The 15979-nt window shown below is 41.5% G+C and overlaps 2 protein-coding genes across 7 annotated transcripts in view; one reads left to right on the top strand and one right to left on the bottom strand.

Moving 5' to 3' along the window:
* The window catches only part of LOC308235906 (zinc finger protein 181-like), a 74198-nt gene that overhangs the window by 23064 nt on the left and 35155 nt on the right, over window positions 1-15979 (top strand). The window lies entirely within an intron of this gene.
* On the bottom strand, window positions 8427-10047 carry LOC308235248 (heat shock transcription factor, Y-linked-like; the record flags this gene model as incomplete). Its single annotated transcript, XM_080644019.1, has 2 exons — window positions 8427-9089; window positions 9535-10047. The coding sequence occupies 2 exons, from the start codon at window positions 10045-10047 to the stop codon at window positions 8427-8429; spliced, it is 1176 nt and encodes a 391-aa protein (XP_080500145.1).

Raw genomic sequence — 15979 nt, forward strand, 5'->3', positions numbered from 1 at the left:
TGATCACACTCATATGTGGAATCTATAACAAAATAAACTGATGAATGGAGTGGATCCAGAAACATGGAAGCATGGAACACAGTGCGGAATCTTGGCAGGAAGGCGGGGGAGGGTGGGTAGGTGGGAGGTAATCAATCAAAGACCTTGAATGTATATATACATAACCCATGGACACAGACAATAGGGTACTAAAGGCCTGGGGTGGGGAGTGGGGAAAAGAGATGGGGGCTGGCTGGAGGGGGTCAGTGGGGGAAAAATGGGGACATATGTAATACTTTCAACAATAATTTTAAAAAAAAAGAAATGTCAGAAAATGATGGGAGCATAGCCAGTAAAGATGTGACTACAATGTTGGCTTTGAAGATGGAGGAAGAGGCCATGAATCAAGGAATGCAGGCAGCCTTTAGAAGCTGACAAAGGCAAGGAAACATTCTGCCCTAGAGCTTCCAGAAGGAACCAGCCCTGCTGACATCTTGATTTTAGCCCTGTAGTTTCATCTTGGACTTCTGACCTTCAGAACTATCTATGTATACTAATAATAGACTAGGAGGTTGTCACGCCCTCACGCATCACACCCTAACGTCACAAGATAGCTGTCACAAGATGGCCGTCATAAGATGGCTGTCATAAGATGGCTGCATGCACAGCGGAGGCGGGGCCTGGTGGAGGAGGTGGGGCCCGGCAGGGGAGGGCAGTTGTGGGCGATCAGGCCAGCAGGGGAGGGCAGTTGGGGGCAATCAGGCCAGCAGGGGAGGGCAGTTGGGGGAAATTGGGCCAGCGGGATCAGGCCTAAACTAGCAGTCAGACATCCCCCTAGGAGTCCCAGATTGGAGAAGGTGCAGGCTGGGCTGAGGGACACCCCCCATGCACAAATTTCATGCACCGGGCCTCTAGTATATATATAAAAAGCCAGCGATCATAATGCTGTAATGACCCTAACGACTGGTGGCTATGACGCCCACTGCGGCCAGTGAACCCACCTGATTGAGGGGTGGGGCCAGCGACCAAACTCCCATGGCCCCTCACCCCAGCGGGCCCAGCCCCTGATCAGCCTCTCCCACCCTAATCGAGGGCTTGGTGGTGGCCAACCCCCTGTGGCCCTTCCCCCAGGCAGGCCTGCCTCTGATCACCTGCCCCACCCCAATAGGGGGCGGGGCCGTCAGCCAACCTCCTGCAGCCACTCCCCCCAGCCAGCCCCACCCCTGATGAGCCCCCACCACCCCGATGGGCCCATGGCCCCTCCCCCCAGCCAGCTCAACCTCTGATTAGCCCTCCCCTCCAATCAGGGGCAGAGCTGGTGGCCAACCACCCATGGCCCCTCCCCCAGGCCGCTGGCCCCTGATAGTAGGCCTCCCCACCCCATTCGGGGGTGGGGGTGGTCAGCCCACTGCTCACAGCCCCTCCCCATGGCCAGCCCCACCCCTGATCAGCTGCCACCACCCCAATCGGCCCACAGCCCCTCCCTCCAGCCAGCTCCGCTCCTGATCAACCCCCCCCACACCAATCGGGGGTGGGGCTGGCCAGTCAATCTCCCACAGCCCCTCAGCCGCTAACCCCCGATTGGCCCCCTCCACCCCATTCAGGGGTGGGGCTAGCTGGCCCTCCACCCACAGCCCCTCCCCACAGCCTGCCCCAACACCAATCGCCCCCCCCCAAATTGGGGCGGGGCTCACCAGCCAATCACCTGTGGCCCCTTCCCTGAGTCAGCCCAGCCCTGATGGGTCCCTGATTGGGCCGCGCTGGCCGGCCAACCTTCCACCATCTCTTCCTCCTGACAGGCCTGGCCCTGATCCAACCCGAATGGGGCCGGGCCGGCTGGACCCCACCCATGCACAAATTCGTGCACTGGGCCTCTATAATAAGTTTGTATTGTTTTAAAACAAAAAAAATAAATAAACACCCCCCCCAAAAAAAACAACAACAACAACAACCCAATACCCATTCAAGTACATGGAGGCTAAATGTCATCTATAATAATAAAAGCATAATATGCTAATTAGACTGGATGTCCTTCCGGATGAAGCCAGGGGTGTGAGGGAAGGCCAGGTCCCAGGTGCCTGGTGGCGGCTGGAGGGAAGCCCGGTTCCTGGGTGCTTGCTGGTGGCCGGAGGGAAGCCCAGGTCCTGGGTACCAGAGGGAAGCTTGTGCCAGCAGCTGGGGGGAAAGAAGGCCTACTCTTGCACAAATTTTGTGCATCGGGCCTCAAGTGTTATTATAAAAGGAATGGATTTACCAGTGAGATCAGGAAAGAAATTAAAAACTTACTGAAAACAAATGAAAATGAACACACAACCCAAAATCTCAAGAACATAGGAAAAGCAGTTCTGAGAGGGACGTTTATAGCACTACAGGCATACCTCAAAAAAAAAATAAATAAATAATAAGCTATTTAACCTACTATTTAAAGAATTGGAAAGAGAACAAGAAAAGCCCACAGAAAGCAGAAGGAAGGAAATAATAAAGATTAGAGCAGAAATAAATGACATAGAGACTAAAAAACAATGCAAAAGATAAATGAAACCAAGAGCTGACTCTTTGAAGAATAAACAAGATTGATTAACCTTTAGCCAGACTCATCAAGAAACAAAGAGGGAGGACCCAAAAAAATAAAATCGGAAAGGAAAGCAGTGAAGTAACAATGGACACCACAGAAATACTGAGGATTATAAGAAAATACTATGAACAACTATATGCTAGCAAGCTGGACAATGTTGAGATGTCAAAATAAATTTCCAAATGCAGGTCATCACAAGAGGCAATAAAGAAACAATCTAGGCCAAATTCCTAGGAAAATACCATCTTCTAAAACAGAATCAGGAAGAGTCAGAAAACCTGAGCAGGCCAACAACTGATGAGATGGAAGCAATAATAAAAATTTCCCAGCAAACAAAAAGCCCTTGTCTGGATGGCCTCTGAGGGGAGTTTTACCAAACCTTTAAAGAACAACTAACACCTATTCTCCAACTATTCCAAAAAAATCCAAGAGGGAAGAACACTTTCAAACTCTTTTTATGAGGCCAGCATTATCCTAATTCCAAAACCAGATAAAGACAATGCAAAGAAAGAGAACTATAGGCCAATATCCCTGATGATCATAGATGCTAAAATCCTCCACAAAATATTAGCAAATCAGATCCAGGAATACATTAAAAAGATCATACACCATGAATAAGTGGGATTTATTCCAGGGATGCAAGGCTGGTACAATATTAACAAAAAAAGCCCCCACTCCCACCTCCCTGAAAAAAGTGTCAGGAAATGATGGGAGCATTTCACATGATACATCACATAAACCAAATGAAAGTAAAAAATCACATGATCATATCAATAGATGCAGAAAAAGCGTTTGACAAAATCCAACACCCATTTTGTTAAATTTATTTTTTATTTTTAATCTTTATTGTTCAGATTATTACAATTGTTCCTCTTTTTCCCCCCCATAGCTCCCCTCCACCAGGTTCCCACCCCACCCCACCCCAAGCCCTTACCCCACCGCCCCACTGTCCTCATCCATAGGTGTATGATTTTTGTCTAGTCTCTTTCTGCACCCCACACCCCTTTCCCCCTGAAGATTGTCAGTCCACTCCCTTTCTATGCCCCTGATTCTATTATAGTCACCAGATTATTCTGTTAATCAGATTTTTTATTCACTTATTTTTAGATTCACTTGTTGATAGATATGTATTTGTTGTTCATAATTTTATCTTTACCTTAGCATTTCATATAATACTGGTTTGGCGGTGATGAACTCCTTTAGCTTTTTCTTGTCTGTGAAGCTCTTTATCTGACCTTTAATTCTGAATGATAGCTTTGCTGGGTAGAGTAATCTTGGTTGTAGGTTCTTGCTATTCATCACTTTGAATATTTCTTGCCACTCCCATCTGGCCTGCATAGTTTCTGTTGAGAAGTCAGGTGACAGTCATATGGGTGCTTTTTTGTAGGTAACTAACTGTTTTTCTCTTGCTACTTTTAAGATTCTCTCTTTGTCTTTTGCTCTTGCCATTTTAATTATGATGTGTCTTGGTGTGGTCCTCTTTGGATTCCTTTTGTTTAGGGTTCTGTGCGCTTCCTGGACTTGTAAGTCTATTTCTTTCACCAGGTGGGGGAAGTTTTCAGTCATTATTTCTTCAAATAGGTTTTCAGTATCTTGCTCTCTCTCTTCTTCTGGCACCCCCATAATTCTGATGTTGGTACACTTAAAGTTGTCCCAGAGGCTCCTTACACTATCTTCAACTTTTTGGATTATTTTTTCTTTTTGCTTTTCCGATTGGGTGTTTTTTGCTTCTTTGTATTTCAATTCTTTGACTTGATTCTTGCAATCCTCTAGTCTGCTGTTGGATCTCTGTATATTATTCTTTATTTCAGTCAGTGTATGCTTAATTTCTAGTTGGTCCTTTTTTATATCCTCGAGGGTCTCACTGAATTTATCGACCTTTTCTAGAAAATTCTTGAAAAACCTTATAACCGTGGTTTTGAACTCTATATCCAGTCATTTGCTTTCCTCCATTTCTTTCATTTGTGATCTGTTTCTTTGTCTCCACATTTTGGCTGCTTCCCTGTGTTGATAGAGTGGCTTTGTGTGCTAGGTGTCCTATAGGGCCCAGTGGCTCAGCCTCCCCAGTTACCTGAGGTGGACACTCTTGGTGCACCCCTTTGTGGGCTGTGTGCACAATCTTGTTGTAGTTAAGCCTTGATTGCTATTGGTATCACTGGGAGGAATTGACCTCCAGGCCAATTGGCTGTGAGGATCAGTTGTGTCTACGATGGGAGAACTTCTGTGCTGGAGATACCTTTATGAGGCAAGACTTGCTTCAGTGGGGCTTTGGTGCTCACTGAGTCTGCCCCCTGAGTGTGTCCCTTATGGATCTGAGGAGTTGTAATCTGGATGGTTCTACTCTGACCCCTGGGTACACTGGCTCTTGGATCTCCAAGGAGGTGCTAATTTAGCCTCTGCCTGAGGCCACCCAGCAGGAGCTACAGAGAGATCTTCAGATTCCTCTTCTTTGTTTGGGTTTTGGAGGTGCCCAGATGAGGCCCAGCTGTGAAGCAATGCAAGCTGCTGCGGGGTCTTGGGCCTTCTTTTGGATGTTCTAGGTCTCATTGACTCAGCTGCAGTTTGTTAGGTAAGTTTAGATTTTAAAGGACCAGGCCATTCATATGCAAAGGCCTCTGCACTCAGCTTGGATGGGGCGAAGTCTCAGGGCGGAGCAAGCAGCAATGGCTTTATGGGGTGGGATCTCAGGGGGGAGCAAACCACAATGGCTTCCAGTCAGCCCTGCCCTAAGAGGCCCCCCGGGTCTCAGTATTCCATGGTAATCACTGCAAGCACCTCTGAGAGAAAGCCGCCCTCGAGTTCTGCCCGCTGCCAGACAGTCCAGTTTCTCCTCGTGTGAGTCTAGGTCCCCAGAGTCTTGCCCGGAACTTGAGTTCAGAGCAGTTGGGAGCTTTTGTCTCCCTCCTCATTGAGAATGGCAGCTGCATACTCAGTTGCCAGTCCTCTCCGCGTGCACGCTGTGCACGTGCCTCCGTACCTCTGTCTTTCGCACCTCCTCTGAGTCTCAGTGTGCTTTTCTCTTCCCTTCTAGTTGTAGAATTTCCACTTAGCCAGCCTTCCTCTTGTTCTGGATGATGTCCGTTTTGTCTTTTAGTTGTAGTTTTTAAGTTGTTGTGCGAGGCCGCAAGTTCAGGTGTTTACCTATGCCGCCATCTTGGTTTCTCTCCAACACCCATTTTTAATAAAAATTCTCAGCAAAGTGGGAACAGAGGAATCATATCTCAACATAATAAAGGCCATATATGACAAACCTACAGCTAATATCATACTCAATGGGCAAAAACTAAAAGCATTTCTCCTAAGAACAGGAACAAGACAGGGATGTCTTCTTTCACCACTCTTTTCAACATAATAATAGAAGTGCTACCACAGAAAACAGACAATAAATAAACAGCATCCAAATTGGAAAAGAGGAAGTAAAACTCTCATTATTTGCACATGACTTGATATTGTATATAGTAAACCCTAAAGATTTCACAAAAAACCCTGTATTTAATAAAGAATTGGCAATGTAACAGGGATACAAAATTAATATCCAGCAATTTATGGCATTTTTATACACCAAAAATGAACTATCAGAAAGAGAAACTAAAGAATCTCATTTACCATTGCAACAACAAAAAATTAAGATACTTACTAATAAACTTAACCAAGGAGGTAAAAGACCTATACTCAGAAAACTATAAAACATTGAAAAAAGAAATAGAGGAATATATAAACAAGTGGGAGTATATTCTGTGTTTATGGATTGGTAGAATTAACATCATTAAAATGTCTATACTACCCAAAGCATTCTACAAATTTAGTGCAATCACTATGAAAGTACCAACAGCATATTTCACAGATCTAGGACAAATACTCCAAAAATTTGTATGAAACAGAAAAAAGACCCAAAATAGCCACAGCAATATTGAGAAAGAACAACAAAGTTGGAGGAATCACAATACCATATATCAAGTTAAACTACAAGGCCACTGTACTCAAAACAGCTTGGTTCTGGCATAGGAGCAGGTGTATATATCAATGGAATAGAACAGAGACTCCAAAAATTGACCCAAGCCATTACACTCAATTAATATTTGACAAAGGTGGCAAGAGCATACACTGGAGTCAAGTCAGTCTCTTCAATAAATGGTGTTGGGAAAATTGGACAGGCACATGCAAAAAAGAAACTAGACCACCAACTTACACCATATACAAGAATAAACTCAAAATAAATGTAAGTCATGAAACCATAAAAATCCTAGAAGAAAGCATATGCAGCAAAATCTTAGACATCTCTTGCAGCAATATGTTTACAAATAAATCTCCTAGGACAAAGGGAACTAAGGAGAAAATAAACAAATGGGTACATCAAAATAAAAAGCTTCTGCACTGCAAAAGAAACCATTAACAAAAAGAAAAGGGAGCCCACTGTATTGGAAGACACATTTAGCAATGATACATCTGATAAAGGGTTAATATCCAAAATGTATAAGGAACTCATACAAATTAACAAAAGGAAGACAATCCAATTTAAAAATGGGCAAAGGACCTAAATAGATACTTCTCCAAAGATGACATACAAGATGGCCAAGAGATATAAGAAAAAATGCTCAATGTCACTGATCATCAAAGAGATGCAAATTAAAATGACAATGAGATATCACCTTATACCAGTCACAATGGCTACCATCAACAAATGACAAGTTCTGGCAAGGCTGTGGAGAATTAACACTGCTGGTGGGAATGTAGACTAGAATAGCCATTATGAAAAACTATGGAGTTTCCTCAAAAAAATGAAATGTGGATCTGCCATTTGACCCAGTGATCCCACTTGTAGGAATATATCCTAAGAAACCTGAAGCACCAATCAGAAAGAATATATGCACCCCTATGTTCATTGCAGCGCAATTTACAATAGCCAAGATATGAAAACAGCCAAAGTGCGCATCAGTAGATGAGTGAATAAAAAAGCTGTGGTACATTTACATCATGGAATATTATGCAGCAGTATAAAAGAAGGATCTCTTACCCTTTGAGACAGTATGGAAGGACCTGGAGAGTATCATGCTAAGCAAAATACTTGTCAGAGAAAGACAAGTATTACATGATTGCATTCATATGTGGAAACTAATGAACAAAATAAACTGATGAACAAAATAGATCCAGAGACATAGAAACATAGAACAAACTATTGAATCTCAGAGGGAAGGCGGTGGAGGGTGGGTGGGTGGGTAGAGATCAACCAAAGAACTTGTATGCATATATGCATAACCCCTGGATACAGACAATAGGTGGTGAAGGCCTGGGCCAGGGTTGGTAGCTAAAATAGGTTAATGGGGATAAAGAGGGAGATATGTAATAATACTTTCAACAATAAAGATTTAATATATATTTAGTAAATCACTGGCCTCTGCTCAGTGGTTAGAGCATCAGTTTGTGGACTGAACGGTCGAGGTTCGATTCCTGGTCAAAGGCATGTACCTTGGTTGCAGATTCAACAGGTTCATTCCCCGGCCTTGGTCAGGGCCCATGCAGGAGGCAAGGAGTTAATTTGTCTCGCTCACATCGATGTCTCTTTCTCTCTCTTCTCCTCCTCCTTCCCTCCCACTCTCTCTCTCTCAAGATCAATGGAAAAATATCCTTGGGTGAGGATTAAAAATGTGTATATATTAAATAGCCTGCCATAGAAATAAGACATCATTTTACTCTTAACTACTTCAAAAATAAGAACAATGAAACCATGAAATTGAACATGTAAGTTTATTGTTCAAAAAGAGAATTGCAGGCATTTTACTGATATTGCCAACATAAATTTTAATTTTTGCTCTTCTGCTGCATCTGGTATTTCTTTGGTAGATCAGTTGTAATTAGGATGATTTTCATATAATCAAGGTGTTTGAGGAGTTGATCTTGAAAGGGAGGTGGCAGATGTATCTGCTATCATTGTCATTGGGAAGCTTGGGTTGCCTACTGGTTGCAGGGTAGAAGAAAGACCATCAATGACTGGTGAATAAGAATATCTATTTGGAAAAGTAGAAGGCTGAACCATCCTTTCAAAATAACTTCTCTGTAAGGGAGAAATAATGTGGTTCTGAGAAGCAGAAGTTGTGGTTGTAATGAAATTCACCATGCGGGTATTTGCTTGAGTGTAGCTGCTATGTGAATGCACAGGAAAGGTGGTCAACTGATTTGAAATAGCATATCGATCCATTACAATTTGTTCTGATGGTCTAACTAAAGTGGATGATGGAGGAGAAAAATTACTTCTCCTTTGAGCAGTTGTCTTAGCAGTTATCTGGCTGGTAGAAGGATTTCTTATTAGAGGCATATTTAAATTTGTGGAGCGTGAAAATACACTTTCTTCACTTGATTCAGCAATAAAACCAAAATTATGGTTATCCAAATGACTATCTGCTCCAATATGCTTTTTATTGAAATCTTGAAATAATGAAGATGCTGGAGAAGCATTTTTAATCCCAACTCTTCTTTTCATTCTTACTAGGAGTTGGGGACAGCCTCGTTTAAAATTGGGATTATGAAAAAACTGTAGCTAAAACCAAATGAGAAAGTTATTTAGTGACATTTTAAACCAAGATACAAGAATGTTACAAACCTATTCTATAAAATATGATTTCAGTTTTATCACACAAAGTTAATGTCATCAAGTAATACATGTACACTATTAATATATTTGAAAGTTTACTTATTGGCAAGGACATTTAATTATGATTTTCAAGCAAAAATGTGTTGTATATGTACAGTACCTGTGAATACCATTTGAAGTGGTTTCAGGACCTTTATTTAAATAGAGCTCATTGTTAAAGGTTCAAAGTTACTAGCAAAATTTCTTATAATCCTGAATGTTTATGCCCAAGTTGTCCTAAATTTAGAAAAATAATTTTAAAAATCTGGCTTTAGCATATATCTGAACATATTGATGTACAAAAGAAAAAAAATATTCTCTATATAAGTTGTAACTGAAAATTTCTGAATACCTTGCTTAAAACAGAGACTTCTTTTTCTTCTGCCAGAAAGTCAGCTAGAGAAGCAGATCTTTGAAAATTCTGTCGCATTTTACTAAATCCATAAAGGTTAAGCTGTCGAACTAAACTTTTCATACTCTCAGTTTCGAATATTCTGAAAGGGGCCTTTCTTTCCAAAACTTCTTTCTTAAAGAGGTCTTCATTAATCACTATAGAAGTTCCATTCTCATCCCACCAAATAGACTTAAATTGATCGCTTTCAACTATCTTCCACAGTTTTCTGGGAAAGGTCATAGAAAGGAAATCATTATCTTCATCTGGTTCGGAGGCACAGAATGTGTAACGTGGTCTTTTTATCAAGGTTTCTTCACACAAAGCCTGAAAGGCATACTCTTCAATCATAGACCTCAATTCCGAGTCCCCAGGGTAAGTGTGATCACACAATGCAGACCTAATGGAGGTTTCTGAATCATTTGATCCATCATTAGGAGAAACAATTTGAATTTCTGAGGAAACATGGGCCATCTCAAATAAACTTTTCTTCGGTGGCCTTCTACATCTGCATGATTTTGAACACTGTGGCTTCAAAGGCTGTCTTGGCAGGCTGACACAGATAAACTGCTCACACCATCACAATGGTCCTCAACCTGTGTAGCTGTGACATCACAAAATGACTGGTCTCCTAGCAATTAAATGTGACCTTCAGCCAGTGTTTCCTTCTTGCTCTATAAATTTTATTCAGTTAAAATAAAATATAGGCCAGTTTTTTTAATAAAAATATTTTTATTGATTTCAGAAAGGAAGGGAGAGGGAAAGAGAGATAAAAACATCAATGATGAGAGAGAATCATTGAAAAGCTACCTCCTGCATGCCCCACACTGGGGATCGAGCCTGCAACCTGGGCATGTGCCCTGACCAGGAATCAAACTGTGACCTCCTGGTTCATAGGTTGACACTCAACCACTGAGCCATGCCAACTGGGCTGAAGAGTATTTTAAAAGGAGAGATAAAAGAGATGTAGAACAGAAAGGAAACAGAAATGTGTGTAGGTCTTCTTTTTAATTTCCCTGAGATTATTATATCCAGTGATGTCAATGGGGTATTAAAGTCCCCTACTATGATTGTACTGCTGTACAATCTCCCTTGATATCCTCCAGCAGTATTTTTATGCATTTGGGTGCTCCTGTATTGGGTGCATATATGTTTACCAGGGTTATATCCTCTTGTATCGATCCCTTTAGTATTATGAAGTGGCCTTCCTTATCTCTTGTTATGGCCTTCACTTTGAAGTCTATTTTGTCAGATTTAAGTATTGCTACCTGAACCGTGTCCTCTCCTTCTGACACTCGTATTATGTGGGTGTTGTTTCATTTCATGTTTTCCCAAAGATCCCTTAAATTCTCTTCCTGCTTTTTAATTATTTTTCCAATTGCTGCTCTGCTTGGGTGTTTTTTTTTTTCTTTGTCTTCTAACTCGCTGGTTTGGTCCTCAGCTTCTTCTAGTCTACTGTTTAAACCTTTCATGGTGTTCTTTATTGCAGCTATGTCATTCTTCATTTCCTCCTGATTCTTACTCATGTTGGTGCATTTCTCATTCAGTTTCTTATAATTCTCATTGAGTTGCGTATATTTCTCATCCAGACATTTGAACATCCATATAACCATTATTCTGAATTCTCTATGTGACAAATTACTTGCCTCCATTTTATTTAGTTCCTTTTCTGGCGATTCCTCCTTTTCTTTCATTTGGGGGTTGTTTCTTTGTCTCCCCATTTTGGCTGTTCCTTTGTATTTGTTTCTATGTACTAGATCAAACTGCTATGCCACCCAGAGTTTTTGGGTTGGTCTTGTGTAGTAGAAGTTTTGTGGGACCCAGTGGTGCAATCTATCAGGTCTCCTGGGCTGGGTGTTCTTGGGAGGCCCCCTGCTTGAGATATTTGGGTTCTCCTGATGTAGTTGGGTCTTAAATGTTTTAGTCCTGTTCATGGATGGAGTCTCCTCTCAGGGTGTCTGATTGTGTGGCTTACTCCCTACAACATTGTGCCAGCTGTTGTGGAGGTGCTTACCGAACAGCACAAAATACAACAAGACACAACACAGAAGGAACAGAACACAAATGTACACTTGACCCCTATAATCCTAACAAATGTGACCACCAGAGAAAAGAGAATTAGAAAAGAGAAAAGAGAGCAAGAATTATAGAAGAAAAAAAAAGAAAGAAAAAAATGTGGAGAGAAAACACAACAAAACAAACAGAAAAGGCAGGGGGGAGCAGAATCTGTAGATGCAGAGCTTAAATAAAGAAAATAAGTTTAACGAATTAGATGAATACGGGAAGGACCATGGTTTAGCATAGAGGAGTGAGGAAAGAAATGAGAAGACAAGAAAATAATTTTTTGAAAAGGAGAATAGAGAGCATAGAGGCCTAAATTTAAGAAGTGAAACAAGTTAAAAAATTAGGAGAAGAAGAAAAGAGCAAGAGAGAGAAAAAGTTGAGTAGTGAAGAAGAGGAAAGAGAAAGGGAAGTTGAGTAGGAGCAGGGAAGAGGAAATTATATATATAAATATACCAATAGAGACTAGAATAATAACAAATCAATAAAACAGATAGATAAAGAAGATCAATTTTTTTAAAATGGGAAAAAAGAAAGAAGAGAAAAACTAAAAAGGAAAAAGGAGAAGAAAAATGTGTGGAAAAAAGGAGAAGAGAGGAAGAAAAAGGTGCAAAAAATCAAATAGAAAATAAATAAATAAATAAATAACTGAAGTGAAGTGTCATTCATTCACTTCAGCCAAATTTTAATGCCCCATGAGAGCTGGCTTAGGTCCCCACTCTTCTGTTCTGTTTGCCAATTCTGGACTTCCTATTAGGTACTTAGGTGCTAACCACTGTCAGGTACTGTTGTTTGGCTTTTAACCTGCTTGAAGCTCCAAGCGATCTACCGGTTCACTGCTTGTGTCTGTCTCCACAGGCCTTGGCTGCAAGCGGGAGGGGCCAATCTGCCCTCTTTGCCTGTCCACCAGCTGTCAATCTTAATCACTCAAGAGTGTTTTGAACAGGGCTTTAGGTGGGATTGGTGCTGTTTCGCTTTCAGGGAATATGGTGGATGTTTTTTCCTGGCCCAGAGCTACTCCTCTGTGAGTGGTGCAAAATATTACTCTGCCCTTGGTTGGACATAGATCCTTGTATGGAGAACAATGGAGTCAGCTGGGTCCCTGCAGTTTTTCTCAGTCTGGTTTTCAGAATATCGAAGCTGGAGGGCTCCTTAAGACTGCTCAGACCCATAAGCTTGGCCTCTGCCTTTGTTTCCTCTGTAAAGCTCAAAATGCAGAGTGTAGCAGGCTGTATCACCTGTCCTGAGGCTCCTGGAAGGGGCTAGCTCCTCTGTGGAGAAATGGCCATTTAGGTTTGGAAGCACATGAACGACCCAATGCAGGACTCCTGGCCACTGCTTTTCCACATCTCCCTGCCCTGCTTTCCTCCCTGCCTCTCCTCAGGCACCTCAAGTCTGAGCCTCCCTCCCTGCGCCAAAGCCTCGGGTTTATTTCTGGGTTTAGAGAATAAAAACAAAAACAAAACAACAAAACTACAGCTTTCTCTCCCACCAGCACCACGCTGCTTTCCCCTTTCAAGGGGCCTGCCTTTCATGGTGCAGCCTTTCCTGGCTGTAATCTCAGGCCCAAACTCCTCAGCAACCAGCACCCCTGCGGCTTTTCCTTTTCATAGTTGGTTATTACGCCTGCCACCGTGGGACACAGCTCTGGTGCTCAGCCTAGGCTGGGCTATTTTTCTGAGGGAACAAATTCTCCCATAACAGCTTCCTCCTCTTCCTCCCGGCCCGCTGGCCTGCCACCACACTGCCCAAGTGCCCATCAATAGATGAGTGGATACAAAAATAATGGTACATTTACACAATAGAATACTTTGCGGCAATAAAAAAGAAAGAACTCTTAACCATTTGCAACAGCATGGGTGGACCTGGAGAATATTATGCTGAGTGAAATAAGCCAGTCAGAGAAAGAGAAGTATCACATAATCTCACTCATATGTGGAATCTAATGAACAAAATAAACTGATGAACAAAATAGTTAGGGTTAGGGTTAGGGTTAGGGTTAGTTCCAGAGACATAGAAGCATGGAACAGACTGATGTGGGGAGGGTGGTGGGTGGGAAGAGGTCAACCAAACAACTTGTATGCATATATGCATAACCCATGGACACAAACAGTAGGGTGTGAAGGTGTGGAGTGGGTGATAGAGGTGGGGTAGAAGGGGTCAGTGTTGGACAAAAAGAAACATATGTAATACTTTCAACAATAAGGATTTAATTTAAAAAAAAGAAAGAAATTTCCTCTCCCCTAAGTTGCCTCCCTTGTGCTCTAACATTAGTTTAATAAAATGTCTTAAAATTTTCTCTAGTGTCTATCTCAGTTTCTAACTTGGAGAACCCAAGAACCCCAGTGCCAGTAACAATATGGCTTCCCTGGTGAATTCTACCAATTAATGATAGAGAGCCTAGACGTAAACCCTAACAAATGGTCAAATGATTTTCAACAAGGGTGCCAAGATATTCAATGGAGAAAGGACCGTATTTTCAATAATTGATGTTCGAAAAAATTGGATCTGCACATGAAAAAATAAAATTGGACTTTTATTTTGTGTCACATATAAAAATTAACTCAAAATAGACCAAAGACCCCAACGTAAAAGCTGAAACTATAAAACTCTTAAAACACCCATAGAAGAAAAGCTTTATGCCACTTATATGTGGAATTAAAAAAAAAACAAAACTAAAGACTATACTTTCAGGGGTCATTTCTATAATTTTTTACTAGAGAAGTTTCTCTGAATGTGTAGAGCACCCAAAACCACGAGGAGGAGATGCAGCGTCCTCTCCTGAGCGTGAAGCTGGCTCTTGGTGTTGCTTCGGCAACTGCCACTTGCCACTGATGATCGTTCTTCTTCCTCTTGGGAGAGGATGCATTCTGAGTGGTTAAAAAAAAAAAAAAGCTAAACTTGTAGAAACAGAGATTGGAATGGTGGTTACCAGGGTCTGGAATGTGGGGCAATTGGGTAGATGTTGTTAAAGGATACAAACTTAAAACTGGAAGACGAGTAAGCCCTGGAGATCTAATGCACAGGATAGTGATGATAGATAATCCTATACTATGCACTTGAAAGTAGCTAAGAGACTATGTCTTAAATATTCTCACTAAGAAAAAGAAATAAGAATTCTGTGATGTGATGGAGATGTTAGTTAACACTACAGTGGTAATGATATTGCAATATATAAGTGTATTAAATCAACACATTTTATTACTTAAACTTACACAATCTTCTGTGTCAACCATATCTCAGTAAATAAATTAGACAAGTTAAAAAAAAAGAAAAGAAAACTCAGGCCTTAAAATACAATGGTCCCCTTGAGATTTTGACATCAAATTAGACCTTGGTGATGACTAAGTTTTTTAGAAAGCAAGGTAGGCATCAGACCAGGAGGAAGAGGATCACCTGATGAAATGGTTGTCAAAAACATAAACTTTAGAGGTGTCCCCCTTACAGGCAGTAAAGGTAACTGTATGGCATTGATACAGGGAGTGCAGGTGCCCAGGAATTGTGAATTTAGATTAACCAGTGCCAGTGGTAATAGTCACAGCCAGTGTGACTTAAATAGTAGTTCTTTGAGGAGCCCATAGGCCTTTCAATTAAATCAACTTCCTGGGGCCTATAAGGAAGTGGTGGTTCTACTGAATGCCTTCTCCAAGAGCTCAGCATTTTGTATTCTAAGAAGTGAAATGGATGCCATTACCACTGTCTCTAATGTCAGAAACTCCAGTGGGGATAAGGAGTGCCCTGGTGAAGACTTATATTGTGGCCTTAGTATATGTAGAAACATCTATAACCTTGATTTATTTTTGGGTGTATGTGAGCCAAGAGATTCTGTGTTTTTTGTTTGTTTGTTTTTGCATCAAATCAGGCAAACTTGGAGAGGAATTGTTGCTGCCATTGGCCAAAGCAGACAGTCAAACCACTGGGTTGACTTAAAAATTTTTTAAGATAAATAAATAAATAAATAAATAAATAAGGAGGGGTTATAAAACGTGCAGATGGGACTACCTAAAATTTGGCCAACTGTGCTAACCTTTGAGTTATAACCTTTATCAGGACCATCCTAGTAGATAAGAGCTCCATTACTTATAACACAATGTCATCCATAAAGTAATAGAAACTCCCATTGCAGTTAGTTTACCTAGCTAATTTCAAGGAGCCCCCTAGGTATCCAAGGGGTCTGGGAAGAGGGTGTCTTCTTACAGCACCATGGTTTCTGCAAAGGAACTGAGGACAGGAGAAGCCAACCCCACCTACAGGTGAAACAAATAGGTATACTTCACCTTAATCATTAAGATTCTTGCCTTGCCTGAATGTTCTATAGCGATGGCACCTATTGCCCTAAGATATT

This window comes from Plecotus auritus (assembly GCF_963455305.1).
Source record: "Plecotus auritus genome assembly, chromosome: 10".
Taxonomy (NCBI): domain Eukaryota; kingdom Metazoa; phylum Chordata; class Mammalia; order Chiroptera; family Vespertilionidae; genus Plecotus; species Plecotus auritus.